Here is a 21,381-nt window from a genome sequence, read left to right as displayed (position 1 = left end):
GTTTGGCGCCCGTTCGGAAGTAAGGTTTCAAGAGGACAGAGTGAACAAACATGCTTGGCCTTGAACACCTGACTTTTTGACTTTCTTTTTTCATACCCCCGAACCATCACTCACAAACAGGCTATGAAGACGGCAAGATGGGGATTCCAATCTCTTGGGGAACGTAAGTCCGCGGCGGCTCCATGATGCGCGCGCAACGGCGACGGTGTTAACATGTTATACGCAGTACCAAGTCCCTCCTGCTCTTCTTCGGGCCTATGCTCCTGCCCAAAGCCATAGGATACTATCGCACCCTGCGCGCCGGCCCAGCCGCCCAGGGGCTCCGGATTCGTCCAGTCTCGCCGCAAGTGGCGCGCACCCTCTACGTGCTCGCCATCACCGTCCTCATTTATCTCGTCATCTCCTTCCCCTTCTTCGCGCCCGAGAACCTCTTCGTGCGGACCCAGAGCCGCCTCCAGATCCCGACCGATGTCCTCTTCACGCGCCTCACGTCCCTGCGGCCCGGCAACATCCTGACGGACGCCGACCAGGTCCTGCGCGCCAAGTTTGTCAACCTCGAAAGCCGCCTGCTCTACCTCCAGTTCGGCCCCGACGTCCTGGCCGACTGCCCCTTCTGCAACTCAGACGACCCCCGCTCCTACTTCTACTACGCCTTTCCGGCGCTGCTGGCGCCGCACCTCCTAAACCTGGTTGTACTCTCGGCCTCGACCTCGGACTGGCTGTCAGGGCGCGAGGGCCCCCGGTGGCGGACGACGGTGGTCATGGCGAGCAGCTTGATCGCCGCGCTCGACGTGTACCTGGTGCACAGCTACAACTACCAGGCCAACTCGCGGGCCACGCGGCTCGTGGACCTCGACATGCACTACTGGGACATGCGGGCCTACCGCGCCATCGCGCTCGCGCTCGTCAACGCTGCCTTTGCGGCCCTGCTGTACCTGAGCGCCACGAACCGCGCCTTCGCGGCCCCGCCCGACCCGGCCGAGCGCGTCGAGGCCGCCACGCGCGCCCTGCTGCTGACCAAGAGCAAGGTCAACGCCGTCGGCATCATCAAGAACACGTCGATCCGCGACGAGGACCTGCGCCGCCGCGTCGAGGCCTACTGGACGCACGAGGGCCGCCTGATGCGCGAGGTCATGGAGGAGCGCGAGGTCATCGAGGGGGTCAACGACGCGCTCGAGAACCGCATCAACATCGACGCCATATCGCGCGACGCCGAGTCGTACGCCACCAACATGCTGCCGCGTGCACAAGAGGATGCGCAAGTGGCGGGCCAGCAGGTTGTTGGGTAGAGACTACTTGTTTTTAGCTTCACTCCCACATTAGGGAAGACCTAGACTATAATATAGACAAATAAACTGCCTCGTCATAAGTACTCGAAGCATTGTTGCTTGTGCCTGGTGTCTGTCCATCTTGGCTGCATGCAATTCGGGCTGGACTTGTTGTGGCAATCTCGAGCCCCCTTCCGATTTCAACGTCAGGGGTCGTGATGATATACAATGGTCGGTGTAAGAATCGGAAACCTTTCAGGCGTGTTGAATTCCTCGTACATTGGCCACATGTATTAGGTATATCTATGGGGTAAGAGAAGAGGTATCGCGTCTGGGACTCTACGAAAACGACTGGACCTAAGCATGGTATTTCAGGACATCGATGCTATGCAATAGCTGTCCTCTTCGCCCTTTATGCTACAAGCATGAGTACGTACATGCATTTCTCTCTCTAAGACGCCACTGGGATGCCATCTTCTCCCTCCCGCATTCCCCATGCTATCCATTACATATTTCGCACGTATCTTAGAACGCAGCCTCTTTGAGTGTATCTTTCTTCTAGGTGCATAACAATCCCAAGAAAGCCAGAAAGAGAAAGGGGAGAAAAGAACGAAGACGGAGAATAAAGTTGGATATAGTACAGACAGACGCTCTATGAGCCCTGGTGGTTAGCACCTCTCGTATCTGGCCTTGTCGTCGTCCCTGTCGTCCCCGTCGCTACACTCGACATGCTGTCCTTTCTCGACGTCCCGCCCGCCGAGCCCTCCTCGACCGACCGCTCCAGGAATCCGGCCCACAGATCCGCCAGCGACTCCCCGCCTTTCGCAGACGTGGGTGTGGTGTCGGAGAAGAATTCGGTGTTCAAGGACGGCGTACTAGGCGTCCGGTGGAACGGCGAAGACGGCAGCCTCAGGCTGTTGGTCGAAGTTCCGGGCCGCGCCAAGCCGGCCTGCTCTCTCTGCTCTTCGGTCCACGTCAAGAGCCCGGCAATGATCTGGAGAATCTGGAACTTCTTTGGATCGGACCGATCCAGCGCCAAGAATTGGAGGAAATGGTTCGTCACGATTTGCCTGTCCAAAGTCAACAAACGTGGACTGTCAAGGTAAGCATGGGAGTGACATACTTGTCAATACTATCCTCAGGCTTCGTCTTCTTGAGGTAACGAAGCGCTTTTGTCAAGTGGTCGTTTAACACGATAGCCTCATGCCGCAGCTTGCCAATGAGTAGGTTTTTCTCCTTTACCTCTTTCTCGAAAGGTGCGGTTCGCTCTAGTTCCTTTTGCATCGTCTCCTTTCCAGCTTCAGCTTCGGACGCTCTGGTATCGGCCTCCTTCACCAACTTCTTCATGGCCTGGAGTTGTTCTTCAGACGACTCGACCATTTCGCGCAACTCTCGCCTCCGAGCTTCCTGGATCTCCTGGAGGGCCCTCTGGAGGCTGTCTACTGCTTGCGACTGTATATCCCGTTCGGATGCGGCACGCTCGTAGTTCTCTCGCAGGCTAGCGATCTGCTCCTCCAGGGCGGACGTCTTGTCGGCCAAGTTCTCCCGGATGGATCGTTCTTCCATAGCCAAGACTTCCCAGTCGCCCATGGCATCTTTGGCGGCCTCCGCTTCTTCCCGGAGATGCTGGATTTGCCGTGTCATGTCCTCCTTCTCCTTCAGCGAGTTGTGTTGCGAGAGGTTGTTGCGACTCCGAAGGCTTGAAAGTTCCCTGTTGGCGTCTTGGAGCTCTGTCCGTAGTCCCTCCAGCTGTTCTTGGTAGGTTTCATTGCCCCTTTGTAGCTCGTCATTCTGAGCCTCCAGTTGCTCAACGCGCTCCTTGGCCCCTTCCAGCTCTTCCCGATCTCGCGCCAGTTTGCTTCCCAGTGTCTCTTTCAGCTTGTCGACTCGTTCTCGGAGAGACTCGTATTCCTCTTCGGCAAGTTCCTTGGCAGCCACGCTCTCTTCGAGCTCCGACTTGAGCTTTGTCGTCTCCTGGGCGTGTGTTTCCTGTATACCTTCCAATTGCTTTCGTACCTGCTCCACCTCGGCTCTCAGAGCCTCCCGCTCCTGTGACATGGCTTCTAACCTGGCGCTCGTATCGGCGCTTGGTTCCGAGCTGACCATAGTGCTTTGTGGATCTTCACGGGAATGACCATTCGTCGTTGGTGTTGTTGCTGGCGTTGCTGCGTCGCCGTTCGGTGATTCTGGATGTGTTGGTTTCTGGAGTTCTCTGGTCAGCCAATCCTGCCAGGGGCTGCTCTCCTGGCCTGGCGGAGTTCAGGGCGAAACATAGCCTTACCACAGGGGAATCGGGGCTGTCGGATTGGTCGTCGTCTTCTCCTTGGCGCTGCTCGCCGTTCGGCAGCGTGGGATCTACAGATTTCTCATCGGGGGCGTCTTCCTGCTGCTTCTGCTTGTTTGCATTGTTCTTCTTCTTCTTGTTGTTCTTCTTTTTGTTGGCGGAAGCTGGACGGTTTCGAGTTAGCCTCAACAATGGTCTTGCTGCCGATGGGGAAACTGCGGCGACACGGACCTGCACCCGCCTGTTGCTGGGCTTCGGGTGGAGTCATTCTCGTGTGGGTGTATGTATGTACGTGGTCTAGAACGTCAATGGTTGAGGCCTACGCGGGCAGCATGGGTGCAGTCCGAGTTGGTAGAAATACAACCACAAAAGAAGCCGTCGGCAGACTGGGAAATGGGTGTTTGCGATTCAGATTCCAAGGTTTGTCGTCGTTCAGAAAGTAAAGCGGGTCGGATCTCGAAACCCACACGTAAGCCTTTCCAGCTCAAACTTAGCAGCTGGACTTGGGCCTGTAGGCTGTGGGCTGTAGGCTGTGGGTGTGCGCATTCGCTGGACTTACAGCACTTATGTACGAGATTAGTTGGTATCACCCCGCCTAGCCTCAATCCCTTCGCCGTGCCCGTAGGCGTCTGACTTACCTGAAAGTTACGTACATGTACCTAGTGGCACCCCCAGACCAGATGTTGTCTGGCAACATGTACACGTCGTGCGTATAAGGCCACCTAAGCCCTTTGATACCTACACATCACAATCCCGGACGGGTCAGGTTAAAACAGAACAGAGCTGATAAGTGCTCATCAACTAGGTATGTATGTAATGTACTCTGCAATGCGAATGTCGTATGCAACCCACTATCCCGCTTTGGCGATATACTGCATAGGGTCTGTATCCAGTTGGAGGTCCAATACGAGGTTGCGTTGAGACACAGCTCTTTGTACAGTCGCATTTTCTCAGTCATACCATGTCACGAAGTCGGCTTGTACGCTGTGCTGCTGTCACCTCAAGCAATACAAGTTCACATAGTAATACGGTCCGAATTATAAAGACGCATCAAACTAATAAGCTTGCGAATGTGAAGAAGAAGAAAAAAAGTACGTGGTAGTATCATAGGTCGGATTCTCGCGTTGTAGGCTGTGGATATCAATGTGAAGTGATGTGTGACTGGCCTGGATGACTTGACTTATTGAAGCTCAGGTGGGTAACAAGGACATCGAGCCAATCACATGACCATGCTGTTTTTTCATAGTCAAGGCCCAACGGATCGCAGCTCAATTTTTCTTCTTCTCTTCTTCACATATTTCCCCTTCGCCAGCTCAATTTCTTGAAACAGCCTCACGCCTTTGTTGCGTACTGGTAGGCCGTGTCATCTAGTGCAGGTCGAAGTAGACCAATTAAATGCCTTTATAATCCTGCTGTTTGCTCGACTTCGTGTCTATGAGTACAGTGGGTTCGCTATGCGCATACATCTTGCATCCTGCCTCACATCAAAGTTAAGTATATAATATGTACATGATCCCAAAGATTCATGATCTGCGATCAGTTTCCCGGTCATCCTCATGGCTTGATTATTCGCCCAGGAGTCCATATAAGCATCCCGTCAGTGTCCATTTGCTTCGTGCGAGTCGTAAAAATGGCTTTTTGACTATGTAATTAAACGCTGGCTAGACCCATGCTTCACCTAGGCCTTAGACTTCTTGGCCTTGCTGCCCTTCTTGGCCTTGGCTTTGCTTGCCTTGGGAGCAATCACCTCTTCAGCAACCGGTTCCTCAGGCTCGGGCGCTGCTTCGATCGCCTTGGGCGCATCCTCCTCCCCAGTAGGAGCACTCGGCGCCTTTAGCTCTGGGGTATCAAATTCGTAGCCCAGCGCCTTCAGTTTCGCTGCCTGGTCGGCACGCTTCTTATTTGTCCTGGCAACTTTCTCTGCCCACTGCGTCTCCGTCTTCGCCTTCTTCAGCTGGTTCGCAGCCAGCTTGGTATGGGGGATAGCCTTGAAGCGCCTGTTGGAACCTGTCCATAGGCTCTCGTGGATCTGAGATTGAGGCACGCGCTTGACCTTTAATATGCGTCCAAACACTACACGCGACACGGTCAGTAAGATAGGGCTGTGGGAGGTGGTAGCTATTCGTCGACTTACTCAAGTAGTTGTCCATGCTCTTGACAACGTAGTCGGCTGTAGATTCCTCCGCGAATTCCAGGAAAGCGTAATGCTTGCTCCTGCCCGTCTTCTTATTACGAGAAACTCGGAGGTTCTGTTGATACGATTAGTCCCGATCCCGTACAATGAGAGCTGCTAGGGGAGCCTCCTTACCAAGATATCTCCGAATTGGGTAAAGTAGCTCCTCAGTTGGTTTTCGAAGAAACCGTGAGGAATATGACCAATGTACACAACACCAGTCTCTCCCTTTTCACCGTCGTTGGACTTGGCGCCCTTCTTTGCAGGGGGCGGTGCGGGTATCTTGCCGACATCATCGCCGTCCTTGAATTCCAATGCGTCGTCAGCCTCATCATCCTCATCGTCGTCGCCATCTACTCCGGCGAGCTTGAGGATCTGTCTCTCCTCCTCTTCATCTTCCTCGGAGAAGGTCTGATCATCCTCCTCGGGGTTTCTTCGGGCTCCGGCACAGGCTCGGGCTTCGACTTTGAAGCCTTGGTCGCCTTCTTCGGGGCGGGAGAAGACTCGACTGCCTTCTTCTTCTTGGGCGCTACCGGACTCGCATCCTCGGCGGCTAGCAGCATTGTCAGTCATAAGAAGTCAAGTATTGCGAGAAGGGCGAACGAACCTTTGCGCTTGGGCGCAGCGGCCTTCGTCGGTTTGGCAGCAGGCGCTTTCGCGGTACCTTCACGATTTGTCAGAGATGTGCCATATACTATGTAGAGCGCATCCAGTAATTACCTGAGACCTTGCGGGATCTGAGTTCTGGGGCCATTGTGATGATTTTATCGCTATAGAGCACTGTGAAAGACCCTGGCTTCGACTGCAGGAACTTTTTTTTGTTACTTGCGTTCAGGTATCTTCGATAAGATAAGGACCCATCCCATAGTGGATCCACCTACTGTACCGGCAACTAACCAGACCTACCTCCAGCTTTGCTGCTCTTTGCGAGCGATCTTACGGCTGCCGCTTCGAGTGCACCTCATACGTTCACCTTTTCTATAAGCGCTTGAAGTTTTCAATACGGCCCGGCCTGGTTTGTAGATCTCCAATTTCTCCGCAATTACCCTGTGGATCGATTCCCTGTTTTCGCCCTGTGTTGTTTCGACACTCAAAGACAACTGTTGCGAAGCTACTACTCCTGGCCAATCAGCGTGAGCAACGGGCCATCTCTCTACCTACCTACTTCCCGACTTACAAAGTACCTACATAACACAAAATCGTACTCCTACTGAGATACAGTCCCATCAAACCCTTCCTTTTCAACCACAAGAGGAAGAGCAGGATCACAGTCGTCCTGCAGATCATCGGACATCTAGAATCCTTTCAGAAAAAGAAGCCAGCCGTTATTGAAGCCTCTGCCAGAGATACTTATTTTCACCGCTAACATTAGGCTGCAGTGGTGGCAGTCCCATCCAAACCATCTCTAAAATGGCATCAAATCAACAAAACCTCACACATGACGAGGTATGGGACGATAGCGCCTTGGTAGACTCCTGGAACGACGCTCTGGACGAGTACAAGGTATTGTGTGTTCTTGTCTTGTGGAAGTTGTCAAGTATGTTACTGACTGTATTCAGAAATACCATAGCATTTATCGGCATGGTGGTAACGTCGATGGCCTCCTGAAGGAAAGTGAAAAGTGCGTGTCCCTTGACTCGGATGAAAGCTTCAACACTCTTGAGGTATCATGACTGACAGAATGTCTGTATTAAGGGTCACTGTGGCTTCAGATGCCAAGCTCGAGAGCAATGACTCTGAATTACAACAGTCTCCGCCTGTAGCAGAGCAGGCGCAGGTAAAGGATGACGAGAGCACGCGGGTAAGTTGCGACAAATTCAGTGGGATGGAGGTTCCCGCGAAGATCAGAAAAGCTTGGCACGATAACGTTTCTGACATCCTGGAGAAGAATGGCGACGAGGCTGCTCCGACCGCTCAGCCCGCTCAGCCCAGCGCAACATCGACAAGCCGTCCGGAAGGCATTCCAGCACCACTGCTGGGTTCAGGTAAGTGGCCAAATCGATACTTCGCCTCGTCTACGTATGCACGTCAGAGGACTGCACAGATGGTAGGACCCCCAGATTCGCAGTCGGCTAACACGGCTCTAGTGCAAGATGAGGGTCTAAAGAAACTGATGATGTCCTGGTACTACGCCGGCTATTACACTGGGCTCTACGAAGGACAGAAACAGCAGTCGCAGCAGCACTAATCTGACGTGCCAGGGCCGAGCTCGGATGGACATTTGCTCTTTTTGATCGACCAACAGAACCAAGATCCGAAACGTCGCACGTTCCAGAACCTGATGATAGCGATAGAGTCTACATTTCGTTCCCTTTTCCATTTTCAACACGTCAATTCATCTCGGCTTCACCAGGCTGCCGAACTCGGGACGAGAGGGCGATTCCATTAGACCGCTGTTGGGTCTGCTATTGGTAGGGCGAAGTATCACCGTCTTACATCCATTTGTAATGTGGTTATTAAATAATTTCGAGTTGCCAAGTTATATATATTTCAAAAGCATAGCGCCAGAGATTCCCAGCGGAAGCCGATCGGATAGTTTTGGGCCGAGGCAGAGGCCCTGAAGCCAAACGTGATGAATTGGCATGAATACAAACCCATCGCTTCGTGCTGACTGCAACTCTGGCTACACGGGTATCCGTTGAGGAGGCCTCCTCCATAGGTTTTATGTAGAAGCGAATGGAAAAGGTGCCACTATTTCTGTAGCAGGTGACAGGCGTGGACGGTATTAAACATGAGCTTGGGAGATGCAGAGACGAAGATGAGAATGACGAATGCCATGCACGCTGGTGAGGCGTGTCCTGACAAGCCATGGATAGGACGACAACAATATAGGACGGCAAGGGAGGAGGGGGGGCGCCAAAGAGACATCACATCAGACTGAGCTTGTCTGCAACAAAGTTAAGACAGGCCCCAAGAAAACATGATGAACGGATCGAAACATGAGACAACGATAGGCAGGATGACGGGTCGACTGGACGGGTGAAAGACATGCGGCTAAGGAGGATTGGGGGGGGTTCGCCGGCTGGCGGAGCGGACATGCTCCCCTGACAACGTTTCTCTACAGCTCTTGGCGTCGAAACGTAGATTCGAGATTCGCAAAAGGCAGGCCTTGGCGGCCGTCAGGCGGGAAAAACGGCACAGGAATACGCAACAATTTCGGGCAGGGTAGCATTGACAATTACGTTTCCTGGCCTACCCGGTGACGAAGGATTGCACGATATCACTGTACCCGAGCGCTGCCAAGTGCAGATAGTCGAGTGGAAGACTGGGTCGTGGGTTTCCACCGTAAACGTGCCAGGAAAACGGTCTAGAATGCTAACGACATGGATCCGTATAAGCTTAAGCTTAAAGTCCCAGAAGCCAATCGAATCCGCCGTTGGCCAGCAGGCGGGTTGGGCCAAAGCCGTTAGTAGTACTGGATTTTCTCAGCTGCCGCACATACTTGTACATGCAACACCCGGGGCGAGGACTTGACACCGGAGACGTCCGCAGCAGAGTCAGCCTCCGGATGACAGTCTGTCGTGCAACGCCCTTCCGGAATCCGATGGCTAGTCGGCGCTCTTGTTCATCTGAAGTTAATTGAAATCGCCGCCGACGCTGCGGCTGGCTGTCTGGATGCGGTGTTGCCGTCCATTAGCGAAAAAGGATGTGGTATTTTCCGAGTATACAGAGCCGCTAGCGCCAGTCAGGCCTAGCCGGACAGGGGGCATGGATGGCAAAAGCTGGCTGCTAGCAAGGGTGCCAAAACACGACGCGAGACGTTTCTGTCACATCCGACCTCCTGCGCCAACCGGAAGCGGCAATATCAGGTTGCGAGGAGCCGCAAATGAACGCCCAGGCACGCCCAGGGACGTCGCATCTCCTCCATCTTGGCCACTTGGCGTGGAGCAGCCCCCATGACGGGGGCACTGGACGGGGAGCCCTGAGAGCAGGCAGGCAGGCAGGTAGACAGGCAGAAGACAGGCCCTTCTCCGCCCAAAAAGGTTCCCTTTGATCGGACGCCCCTCCACCCGAATTGACGACCCATGCTTGCCCGCTTGGCATCGCGAAGGCGCTGGTCCTGTTTCGAGACCAGCTTTTGGGCCGGGATGCCAGGACCCTGGCTCGGCTGTGACGGAGCCAGCCTGCCCAGCGTCCCTCACCTCGCACATCCATCATGCTGCGATATAAGCAGGTGCCGCTGCTCGCCCTTTTTCGGTATCCTGCTCTTGTCTTTGTGGGTTCATCCTCTCATACTACTATTTCCGTTCTACAGTCGTGAGTTCGCTCTTTTCGCAACACTTTTCCGTTCATTTTCATCCTATTCTTCTCCACGAGCAGCGCTCGCCATTTTACGGATCCTGCGCCAGTTCTGAGAATCACGGCCTATTTCGAGCAATCTATCCAGAAAAAGAAAAAAAGAGAAAAAACCCAACACCAATCCCGACGGCGACTTCGACAGTCACCAGTAATACCTAGTTCATCATGAAGTTCTCAGCAGCTCTGTCCCTGGCCATCGCGCCCCTGGCTCTCGCAAAGGCCGTCAACAATGTCTACCCCATGCGGAGAACGGAACACAAGGGTGCTTCTAAGGGTGCCGCTAAGGGTGCCGCTGGTGGTGCTCTCGCCGGTGGTGCTCTCGCCGGTGGTGCCTTGGGCGCTGCCTTGGGCGCGGGCGGCGCGGCCGCCGTCAACGCCGGCTCCGTCACACAGATCATCCTCGTCTGGGCCAACCCCGGTGGAGGCGCTGCCACGACCACCATGAACGAGCAGGTCACCGTCACCCAGACCGTGACTGCCGGTGCGCCTCCCGGTGCCTCGCCTCCCCTCCCCGCCGCTGCTGCTACTCACTCCGTACGTTCTCTCTCCGAGCCAGCTTTTGCAGACCCGTTTGGATTGCTAACATCTCGCTAGGTTACTGTTGGCGGTGCCGCTGGTCTCGTATACACCCCCCGCCGAGGTCAAGGCTAAGAAGGGTGACATGGTTATCTTCAGCTTCATGGCCGCGAACCACACTGCTACCCAGTCCACCTTCGAGAAGCCCTGCGACGCTATGCCTGGCGGTATGGACTCCGGCTTCCAGCCCAACGCCAACAACACTGTCAACCCTCCTCCCCAGGTCGCTATGCAGGTTATGGTCGAGACTCCTCTCTGTAAGTTGCCATTCCCTTGATTCTGGAGTGCCTAAAATGTGAACTGTTGCTGACCGTTATCAAAGGGTTCTACTGCCGCCAGTCCACTCACTGCGGCAAGGGCATGACCTTCTCGATCAACCCCACCGCTGAGAAGTCCCAGGCCCTCTTCCAGTCCATGGCTATTGCTCAGAAGGGCCAGGGTGCGCCCAGTGCCATTGTTGGTGGAGGTGCCGCCAACGGAACTGCTCCTCCCCTCCCCCTGCTGCTGGTGCTCCCCCGGCCGCCGCCCCGCCGCCAGCCAAGGATGGCGGTGCTGCTCCTCCCGCTACCGGCGGTGCTGCCCAGGGCGGTATGACCCAGGGCATCGGTCAGCTCACTCCCGGCTCCGGCCAGTGCGTCTGCGCCGTGTCCTGCGCGCCTGGCTCGTTCCCTGCCGTCGCCGCGCAAGGCCTGGGCGCCTTCGGTGGCATGCCCGGTGGCATGCCCGCCGAGATGGCCGAGGCATAAATATACTCTCTCTTCTCAGATGTGTGCGATACCTAATTCTGCAGCTATATTTGTATTTGCATCGTTCGGAGGGGCGGAAAGGGGTTTCTTTCTAGGGAGGGAGTGTGGGTTCGGCGTGGCTATAACGAAATGATATCCTGCTATTTCTTCTTTCTTGAAACAACATACACATACACAATGGTGGTCCTGTTACTAGACAAGAGGGAGTGGTCCCTTTCACACAAAAGAAGGGGGTCCATGGGCAACGTTGACGTTTTTTTTCTCTCCTTTTTATATATTACGCTCGATAGAAGCTGCGCGGGGGCTTGCTTCTTGAAGTCTCTCTCCACAGGTACTGGAGAGAATGCTCCCCCTATATGACTGGGTCGTATTGTCTGTTTTTTTATAATAAATGATTATTACAATTAATAAGTCGTTAACTGTCGATGAGGCTCTGTGAATGCGTGATTTGTTCGACCGAATAGCGGCTCTCTCTGCCTCTTTCCATTATCATTTCCACTTTCTGCTGACTCGTTCTATTACTACCTACATGGTGGCCTGGAACACGCCGGGACTGGCAGAGCGGCTGACCCGGCTTCAGATTCGAAACTGGGAGGATTGACTGACTGACCGCATTTCAGGCCACGGTAGGGGGAGGGGGGGCGCATTGGGCTTATGTCCTTGTAAGTCATTAGGTTTTGATTCTGGACCAAGTAGGTAGGAAGGCTGGTGGATTGATAAGTGACCACGATTCTTCAATTCCGAGTATTCGGGAATTAGGCTCCTGTCTTCACATGAAGGGCTTTGGATAGGTCGGCCATCACGCCATACGTAGTAGGTAATTTCCCGCACGACGAGGACATCATATCTATTTTGAGGTTTTCTTCCCTCGGCCGACAATCGCTGTCTGGGTAGAGATAAGAGGGGTTTCGTGACTTGGCAAGGTCACCGATCTGTCCCTTGCGATTCAGATCGGCTGCAAGCGCAATCATAACGAAAGCAATGGCCAGCGGACACCAGAGCAATGCCTCGCGAGTTATTTGCATCGAGCAGAGCATTATTCTTCAAGCTCGAGAGTGGCAAAACCTGGCAGAGAGATACGACAGAATGATAGATTGTGTAACTTTATTACCAGCCTAGAATAAGATGCTCCCCCGAATACGGGGTGCTTCTTAGACTTTCTGCCCTCGCAATGTTGACTTTCGTCGTTGAAGAAATCATAGTCATGTAAACATCGTAACGCCGCGTATCAGGGTAAGACGGAGCAAGTGGCACCGGACACCTGATCTGCGTCTGCCGCCTCGGTTTTGCTATTACTTGGCGGGCTGCTTCTTCGCATCGGCTATAATACATAAGGATCTGGGATCAGTATTGAGGTTTATCAATGAAAGACGGGGGAAGGAGGGAGGATCGGTCGCGTTCCGGATTATGCGGTAGGGAAGTGCAGTATGGGGACTTACCGGCAGCCTGCTTCTGACGCATCAGTTCTGCGACCTTTTCTTTGTCGCGCTGCATCTCGGCGCCGGTCTTTGTGTTCTTTGACTTCTGTAGTCCCCGAATGGCGTGTCAGTGATGCTCCAGAGTCCAGGCAAGTCAACAAGTAATCACACATGGTTAGCACGGTTGGCATGTGTTCTAGCAAGAGGGCAGGGCTGTCTATGTCCTGTCCTGTCCCGCCCTATCCTCGGGAGCCGCCTGCAGCGAGACTTGTCTCGATGTCTCGGCTGTATCGCGGGTAGCTGCTTGATCTCCGGGCTGCAGATAGAGATAGGAAAAGGGGGGGACAGGAGGAAGAAAAGAAGAAGAAGAACGGAAGCCAAGATCACCAATGTGTGTGAGACCTACCTGTGCGGCTTGGGTTTTGAGGTTCTTCTCACGCGCCTTCTCACGCTGATTACCGCGAGCCATGGTTTCTGGTTTGTAGTGCTAGGGCAGAAAATAGATACTTGCGTTGCTGCAATGCTAAGCGCTCTGCAAAGCAGACGAGAATAGTAATCGGGAGCGGTTGCGGCGGGGTAGAAATCACAGGGACCTTCTCTTCTGGAGGTTTCTTTCTCTGGGTTCGTCAAGGTTTCGTTGGTTGGGAACGAAAGATAAATCGGTCAGAAGTGTCTGGCTGTCAGATCGGATCGGAAAGCGGAAAAGGGGGATGGCCTTTGAGGCTGTGCTGGGAAAATCGATTCAATTGCTTCTATCGAAGTCTATGGGCGGGCTGCTGGCTGCCAACGCAACCAATCAATTTTTCTTTGCACCTTTTGCTTTTCTTTTAACCGCCTGGGAACCTTGGAACCTTGGGGGCCTCGCCTTTGGGCTGGTTTTTAAGCGCGGTCGCGCATCTTTCTCCAGTGTAAGCGGCCTCGGTAGGCCCAGGCCCAACCGGGGGTGGCCTAGGACCCATTGAATGAAGTGCTGTACTGCTGGCGGCAGTCTACGGGCGGCAATATCTAGCACGAGTTGCTGCACGCATTGAGCAGGCGACTCGTTGCGTTTGCTACCCGTCTCCTTTGAGCCCATGTGCACTGCACTGTAGATATAGAACAAACATGCGGTCGGTTTGTCTATTCTTGGACAGATTTGAAGGGGCAAGTGGCGTTACAGTCTTGCATTCCATTCAGAACTGTGGTGAGCATTGATCCGAGTGTTTTGATTAATGAAGGAGCGTCCACATGCGTAGGATGTTTCTGCTCAATGCGACATATCAGAAGGAAATACCCCCTTCCGCACCGGTTTAATCGATTTTCCACGACTCCCGTTCGTGTAATACACTTGTAACAAATTCCGGTCTCGTCAGGATCACCAACGGCACCTGCAGAAGTAAGCCATGCATGCATGATTCTTGAAGCATGTCCAGCAGGAAGGATGTTCCTCCGTCGTCAAACAATAGGCTTGCAGGTTACACGGCTCTGTTCTGCTGCATCTCAAGTCTGGCCATCAATCAGTCCGTACAATCGATTGCTTCCTTCTGGGTGCGAAGGAGCCTGGGAGTGCTGGTGCAGTGCTGGTGGGACTGGCCATAATCTAAGAAATGCTGAAACAGAGATCGTTGAAGCCGCTTGCGCTAATAGCCAATCGAAGTTCGATCAACTAGTCCTGGCGAAATGCCTTGGCATCAAGCCTTCAACGGGCCCGAGCACAATTGGACGAGACGGTTCGCGCCAACTCAGAGCCTCCGCATCGTCTCATGCGTTCCTCCCACAATGTCTGCTAACAATCCAGGGTCTATGGGGCAAAAGATGATGGTCATGGCGAATAGATTAACTTGTAACGACCTAACGCAGCCGCCACCACACACACTACGGCCACCTTTTCGACACGAAGTAACGAAGAGAACTCTGCGGACAGGGCCCTCTGAGATAGGCACACTGTGACGGACGGGGGAAGAGGGACGCTACCTACCCGCACGACCGTGAGGAAGCGAGCGAGCGCCTGCTTGATGTATGCCAGAAACACACTCTCTGGTATCCAAGCTGGGAGCTTGCTGCCCTCGGCGGTCTTCCTTCGGCCTCGGGCAGGGAGATTCATTGGCTGGAAACAACTGGTCAAGTCGAAACATTGCCCTATTGAAACGGGGTCACCAAGCCGAACTTCTTTTTGGAAAGGAAAGCTACCTACTCTCTCTTCCCCCTGGCTCTGGTTCTGGCTCTGGCCGGTGTGTACCACAAGTGTGTTTGTCCAGGATTGGATTGTTTGTTCGTCCAAGGCCCGAATCTCCACCGAGTCTATTCAATGGAGCTTTGTTCTCTTTAAAACAACGAGGGCCGCCGGTCCATCAACATCCTCCTTGTTTCCTTGCTCTGAGCCGCGATAGCTTCATTGTGCCCCAGGGAGACAATCATAATGACATTGCGTTGACATGTCTTTATTGTTCACTTTGCTATAAAGTTTCACTGGTGAAATCGACTTCGTAGTATCCGCTACCTACATCCTATCCTTCATACCAAACTACCTACTACACTTCTCACGTTCTTTTTGACATCTCCCATCTATCTTATTTCTACGCCATTCAGCAACGGATTTGATCTGCGAGCCAGATAGTCGACTTTCTCCCGGAAGCCCAGCATTTTCACCAGACGTGCAAACTCTCCACACCTACTTCAACAACTGCAGGCAGTTTTCCCCGTTGGTTTACCCAGAATCTCATATATATGGCTAGCACGAACCGGACCACTGATAAATTCGAGCCCAGAGACACAACTACTAAGCTCGATCAGCTTCTCGCCATGTTTAACGTTAACAACTCCTCGAGCGTGAAGGGCTCGGCCTACATCATCCTCAATGTCATTCGTTCCCTCAACATCTTGGTTCTCTTGCTCATTGCGGCCTCGTCCGTGATCCTCATGATCCCGGCCAAGATGCCCGATGGTTTTACTTTCTTTAATGACGTCGCCCTTTTCTTCATGCTTGTCATCTGTATCTTTCTGGCCGTTTCGGAGCTTCCTTCCTTCAAGGCGATTGGCTTCGTTCGCGCGTGGTACACTCGGAACTGGCCAGCAGTTGGTCCTAATCGTGGACTGAAGTGGTTCGGCCTGGCCATGGTCATCTTGGGATGCCACACCCTCGGCCGGCTTAGCGACCCCCGCAACGGCCTTGACCACATGGATCTACCCTTTTGGCGCCTGTGTCTCGCTGGCGGTATTTTGGCCATCACGTTCGGTTTTGTCAACATCATCACGTCGTGGCTCTACAGCGGCGAGGGCGGCCTCAACGCTCGCGAGCTCCGCAGCAAGGGCGCCGTCACCGAGACGGCATATTACAACAGCGGGAAATCCGACACCTACGACACGTACTCGGAAGACTACGAGAGCCACCGCAGCGACTCGGTGCGAAAGGAAAAGAGCAGGTCGTGGTGGCCAAAGAGCAATAAGAAGCCCAAGATCAGCCGGCCCATGCCATATGAGCCCGACCTCGAGAAGGGCGAGGAGGTGGTTGACGATCCCGTGCCCAGCCGATCTTCGCCCGTCATCCCCGGTCTGCAGCGTCCCCCTTCGGCGCTCCACCCCATCCACGGACGGCAGCCCAGTCACCCTGATCACAAGCGACGGCCCAGCAGCCGGTATTCCCTTGCCTCCAACGTCGACCAATTCTCCCAGTTCTAAGTGCGGAAACGACGACTTGTTCGGGGCCATGAAATGCAATTAATCTACGGGGAAAAAAAGGAGGCGGAAAGGCGGTGGCGTTGGTGGCTTTGTTTTGCACGTGGTATATACCCTGGAGTTTTTATTGAGAGATCAGGTTTCTTTCTTCATATGATCAGCGCATCTTATCGAGCCTAAAATTAAAGCTTTGTTCACTTCAGCATGCAGGTCGACCCTTACATTGAGCCCCCAGTGGTCCGGTCGAGTGCGAAATGCCGGCTCTCTCGAGTTACATGGTCCAGTCGTCACACATATAGCGTATTATCCGCTCATTTTCCCGAGTGCAAGTCTTGAACATCTTGCCCGTGACGAAGGGAAATTGTGGTTTCTATTAACTCCTACAGTAGCCCCGGTATATATATATATATATATATATATATATCACAGGGCAAGTAATATTAGGCATCGCGTTTGGCTCTCAGACTCTTACACTCCCATCGATGGAAATCCTGGGCCTGGATATCCTCGGCCACTTGGACCTGGCGGGCCGACCGGGCCTCCAGACAAGCCAGCCCTAGGCTGAGGCCATCCTGGGGTTTCCCCCCGTCTATCGCTATCTCTTCTCCATCTTCCTTTTAATTTATTAAATGCAAAGAGGCCAACGGCTCCAAAGACAAACGCGAAGACCGCTAGCAAAACGAGGGTCACAGTTGACCAGCCTCCAGGATTACAGTCTCCGTCACGCCGAATTATTGCTGTGTCTTCCGGGATCATCTTGTTCGCAGTTAGTTTGGCACTTCTGATTGGTTTCCTTAGTTGTCGTTGTAGAATACTGAGTAGATGATTTCGTTCATGGAAACAAAATAAATAAATAAATAGCCCAGCGGAAGTAACTGGATGACGCAAGTTCTTGTAGTAGCCAAGGTGCAGTCATGCTGGTTCAGATCTATACACAGCTTACCAAAAGCCACTGCATAGTGAAATGAATAGAGTAGTCGAACAATCAGCATATATCTAGGTATTGAGTAAGTAGGTAGCTGGCTTGTCCTGACCAGCTCCTGCTACGTAACATGATGAAGCCGTGATACCGAGGTGGCCGTCCAGGGTTTGCCGCTTGATGGAAATGGTTGCCTGGAGTATCGTTTGTCACGTACCAACTCATTGTGACTAACTGATCTTACTGTGGCACATGGCCTACAAACATGCGTATCTTGCTCCCACAAAGGAACCCAGTCAATACAACATCGTCTTCCTTTATCCCCGGTGAAAGATGAAAGGAATGATGGTGCTGGGGAATATAATCCGTTAGATGAGTAAGCGAACATTTGAACAGGCCAGGGCGGGCTGATGGATCATGGATCCCATCAAATGTGGTACGTGCGTGGCCAAGGTTTAGCAGATCAGGCTAGCTCCCAACTTGGTTAGCAGCGCATCCATCCCCCAAAGCTGACAAGACTGTGTCTCGCAAAGGCATCTCCGTCCTCCCAGCCGAGCAACAAAGCAAAGCTTTCCCAGAACAAGGACACGCCAACCCCATCCAACCTCCGAACCCTCCAAAACCAAGCTCTGCGCTCCTTCACTTACGACCGCCAGCTTGCGATTCTGTCCCTAATTGAATCCAACCTCGAAAGTCTCGTCAACCAAAACACTTCGCGCCCCCTCCCCTCCGACGACCACCCGCGACGCTCTTTCATTCGTCGTCATCATCACACCACCCGCCCACATCACGTCACGCGCCCTCTTCCACCCGTCCGCTGGCTCGTAGAAAACAAGAAGCTTGAACTGATCAAGAGATCGCCATCCCTCTAGGCAAGTACGCCTCTCGGCGTAGTGGTCATCTGTAGCTCAGGTTGGGACGATTTGGGTGGGAAGATACAAATCTAGGGAGGCAGTCTCCCATTTTGTTCGAGGCTACCTTTCTCGCGGAAAAAGTCGAGTTTGGCAGAGGAGTGCAAATCTGTATCGTGGGAATGAACCAAGATCCAGAATTACACATCTCAGTATCCTTGATGAAGAGATCCCTCTAGAAGGGTGCAGCCGGGCCATTGTGATAACTGTCAATTGACGCAGCGCTGTCTATTGTTCTTTCCTCATTGTGCAAACATTCTAAACAAAAAAGACGAAGAGAAAAAAACAGAAGAAGACCTGGCGACAATCCTGCGCAGATCGTCTACGGATTTTTTTTTCTCCTTCTCGTCATCATCATCATTACCACTACCACTTCCCATCACGCTCTCGGAGAAGCAGAGAGACTTGTCCGTCGTACACAACACACACTTAGCCACCAACATGGCGTCGTATCAGGAATCCGAGCACTTTGCCGAGGACTTTCGCGAAGCCCTCGAGGATCTCCAGGTGAATAACCGATATGATATTCAGAATTTGACCATGATCGCAAGAGAGAACACTGAGCATGCCCTTGCCATCGCGCAGACGTTACAAAACCACATCAAGAGGGTAGGTCGAGACTCCGATTTTGCAATTTTCATTCTGCTGCCGCCACCATCACCAAGCTTTGCCAGCAGTCTAATGGCCTAGAGCCTTCTGAGCGTCTGCCTATTTTTATTTTGATGATCTCTCCATGTTCAAGTGCTTACCAGTCTAAACAGGTCGCATCGCACAAAAAGCTCCCTTCGCTATATGTACTCGACTCCATTATCAAGAACGTGGGGACACCCTATACTCTGTTCTTTGGCAAGAGGCTGTTCGAAACATACATGGACGCCTATGCCTCCGTGGACATGCCTACCCGGAGGAAGATGGACGAGATGCTCAAGACCTGGAAAGAGCCCATCCCCGGTTCCATTGATACCCGTCCGGTATTTCCGCCGGATGTGACTCGCCCTATCGAGAATGCCTTGATCAAAGCTAGAACCTCGGCCATGGCGGCTCAGCAACAGCATTACCGAAACGAGCAACAGCTTTTGGGCCGCGGAAGGCCCATGCCTCAGCAGCCACCCGTGCCATACCGGAATACACCCACTCCGCCTAATGTCCGACCATCGTCACAGGCCAGCGGCTATCCTGGGAACCACTCGAACGGGGCCGGTCCGTTTGGTCCTCCGCCACAAGCGCCTAGCCAGTATCATCAGCATCAGGTAAGTTTCTGCGTCCATATGACCCTCGACCCTACGCTAACTCGTTCGCCCAGAACATAAACATGCCTACACGTCCGACACCTCAACCAAGTGCAAGCATGCCTGCCTTCCAGCCGCCGTATCCTGGAGGCTATGGAATGCCACAGCCCGGAATCAGCGTAGATGCTTTGAATAATGACATTCAGCAGCTCATCGCAGCCTCTAAAGCTGAATTTGCACGCAGCCCACATGATCCTAGCATACAAACAAGACTGAAGGCGCTCTTGGATTTGCAAAGTATTCTTCAAACCCAGAACTTGCCGCAGGATCAATTAGTGCTCATAAAGAATCGCATTGCTGAACTTGCTGTGACTATAAGGGCAACTCCTGCCCAAACCCCCTACACCTGTACCTATAGCACCAGCCGTAGCAGTAGCTCCTCCCCCTTCAGCTCCTCCGGCAGCGCCGAAGGTTTCCATAGATTCTCTATTGGGTTCCGGTGCTCTGGCTGCTCTGCTGGCAAGAAGTTCTGCCACACCACAAGTATCTACACCTCAGCCCCCCCTGCGACCATGGCGATACGTTCACCTCCGCCACAGAGAGTCGAGCTTCCGAAACCCGCAGCTCCTGCGCCTTCAGATGCACTGTCACTGATGGAGATGTTGCGGAAAGCCGGCATGATCCCTCCGCCCTCGACAGGACCTTCCAGTGGCTCTACACCAGCCCCTAATCATATGCCACCTATGCCGTCGCTACCTTTCCCCCTTCCCAGGCCTGTGGTATCAGGACCTCCGACCGTGGAAAATATGACGAGCGATATTACCTTTACGGCATCTTCGTTAAAGCAGTATGTTACCTACCTGCCTGCCTGTCCCCTTTCTCTACTACATCGCCAGCCATCGCGTGGAACATAGATTACTGACACCAAGGAAACCAGGTTCCGACCTCATCTCGTCCCGCTGTTGTTTGAATCGCTCGGGACACAGTGTACCCAGTGCGGTCGCCGGTTCAAGAACGACGCCGAGGGCAAGAAGAAGAAAACGGCGCACATGGACTGGCACTTCAAGGTGAACCAGCGGATCGCCGAGGCCGACAAGGCGGGCCAGAACCGCGGCTGGCTCGTGGACGAGCACGACTGGGTCGGCACGCGCGAGACCATTGACGTGATTGGCGGCGTCCCGACGGCCCAGGCCGCCGCGACCCAGGGTGGCTCCGTCGCCAAGCTGCCCAAGATGCAGTACATACCTGTCCCCGATGACCCCGTCCTGCTCAACAGCGTCTGCCCCATCTGCCAGGAAAAGTTCAAGCAGGTCTACCTCGACGAGGAGTGGGTCTGGGAGGACGCCCTCGAGGTCGGCGATAGGATATACCACGCCAGCTGCCACCGCGAGGCCACGGGCGGCAGTAGCACCGTCGCCGCGGTCAAGTACGGTGGCGGTGGCCGAGCCACGCCGGAGCCAGTTTTGGGCAAGAGGAAAGCAGAGGTAAGTTTATATCATCCGTCTTTTCTATACATGTCGCCTCCTAAGCGCACACACACATCGCTTCTCTTCAACAGCAGAAGTACTGACCATGTTTTCTTAAAGCAGGATGATCTGACTAGCCTGAGAGCAGGCAAGTTGAAGATGGAGGTCTAACAAGAAGGGGGATGGTCAAATGACCGACCAACTCTACTTGATTCCACTCATGCGGTGTTTCCCTTCCCCTACGAGCCTTACTCGTTATATGTTGATTGCATCAGGGAGACCAGCCAATAGGCTAGTATAGCCTCTTCGGCGTTTTGAGAGTCGCATTTCTGCTTTTATCGCGTTTGGAGATGCTTGGTATGGTGTACATAGGGCATCGCATTTAGGCTGAAAGAATACATTACTTGAAGTATTCTTCCCCTCACCAAGCAAACACCT

At 53.4% G+C, this 21,381-nt stretch overlaps 7 protein-coding genes across 7 annotated transcripts; 5 read left to right on the top strand and 2 right to left on the bottom strand.

Annotated features, from left to right (window-relative positions):
- Positions 1-137: 137 nt before the first annotated feature.
- PG997_001214 (uncharacterized protein) lies at positions 138-1,289 on the top strand (the record flags this gene model as incomplete). Its single annotated transcript, XM_066805529.1, has 2 exons — positions 138-163; positions 227-1,289. 2 exons carry the CDS (start codon positions 138-140, stop codon positions 1,287-1,289), a joined length of 1,089 nt encoding a protein of 362 aa, XP_066675302.1.
- A 631-nt stretch (positions 1,290-1,920) lies between these two features.
- PG997_001213 (golgi matrix protein) lies at positions 1,921-3,374 on the bottom strand (the record flags this gene model as incomplete). Its single annotated transcript, XM_066805528.1, has 2 exons — positions 1,921-2,262; positions 2,388-3,374. 2 exons carry the CDS (start codon positions 3,372-3,374, stop codon positions 1,921-1,923), a joined length of 1,329 nt encoding a protein of 442 aa, XP_066675301.1.
- A 1,856-nt stretch (positions 3,375-5,230) lies between these two features.
- On the bottom strand, positions 5,231-6,479 carry PG997_001212 (uncharacterized protein; the record flags this gene model as incomplete). The annotated part of the gene is made up of 6 exons (XM_066805527.1): positions 5,231-5,625; positions 5,687-5,801; positions 5,861-6,148; positions 6,175-6,278; positions 6,333-6,389; positions 6,446-6,479. The coding sequence occupies 6 exons, from the start codon at positions 6,477-6,479 to the stop codon at positions 5,231-5,233; spliced, it is 993 nt and encodes a 330-aa protein (XP_066675300.1).
- Positions 6,480-7,135: 656 nt separating this feature from the next.
- Positions 7,136-7,913, top strand: PG997_001211 (uncharacterized protein; the record flags this gene model as incomplete). Its single annotated transcript, XM_066805526.1, has 4 exons — positions 7,136-7,228; positions 7,285-7,389; positions 7,476-7,710; positions 7,813-7,913. 4 exons carry the CDS (start codon positions 7,136-7,138, stop codon positions 7,911-7,913), a joined length of 534 nt encoding a protein of 177 aa, XP_066675299.1.
- Positions 7,914-10,189: 2,276 nt separating this feature from the next.
- On the top strand, positions 10,190-11,346 carry PG997_001210 (serine-threonine rich protein; the record flags this gene model as incomplete). Its single annotated transcript, XM_066805525.1, has 4 exons — positions 10,190-10,593; positions 10,619-10,857; positions 10,923-11,107; positions 11,143-11,346. 4 exons carry the CDS (start codon positions 10,190-10,192, stop codon positions 11,344-11,346), a joined length of 1,032 nt encoding a protein of 343 aa, XP_066675298.1.
- A 4,199-nt stretch (positions 11,347-15,545) lies between these two features.
- Positions 15,546-16,421, top strand: PG997_001209 (uncharacterized protein; the record flags this gene model as incomplete). The annotated part of the gene is made up of 1 exon (XM_066805524.1): positions 15,546-16,421. The coding sequence occupies one exon, from the start codon at positions 15,546-15,548 to the stop codon at positions 16,419-16,421; it is 876 nt and encodes a 291-aa protein (XP_066675297.1).
- A 2,268-nt stretch (positions 16,422-18,689) lies between these two features.
- On the top strand, positions 18,690-21,114 carry PG997_001208 (uncharacterized protein; the record flags this gene model as incomplete). The annotated part of the gene is made up of 4 exons (XM_066805523.1): positions 18,690-18,857; positions 19,010-19,498; positions 19,552-20,324; positions 20,415-21,114. The coding sequence occupies 4 exons, from the start codon at positions 18,690-18,692 to the stop codon at positions 21,112-21,114; spliced, it is 2,130 nt and encodes a 709-aa protein (XP_066675296.1).
- Positions 21,115-21,381: the final 267 nt, after the last annotated feature.

The sequence above is a fragment of the Apiospora hydei genome (assembly GCF_038363865.1).
Source record: "Apiospora hydei strain CBS 114990 chromosome Unknown utg000002l_segment0_segment0, whole genome shotgun sequence".
Classification (NCBI taxonomy): domain Eukaryota; kingdom Fungi; phylum Ascomycota; class Sordariomycetes; order Amphisphaeriales; family Apiosporaceae; genus Apiospora; species Apiospora hydei.
Note: the sequence above shows the minus strand (reverse complement) of the source record. Positions and strands in the feature narration are given on the sequence as shown.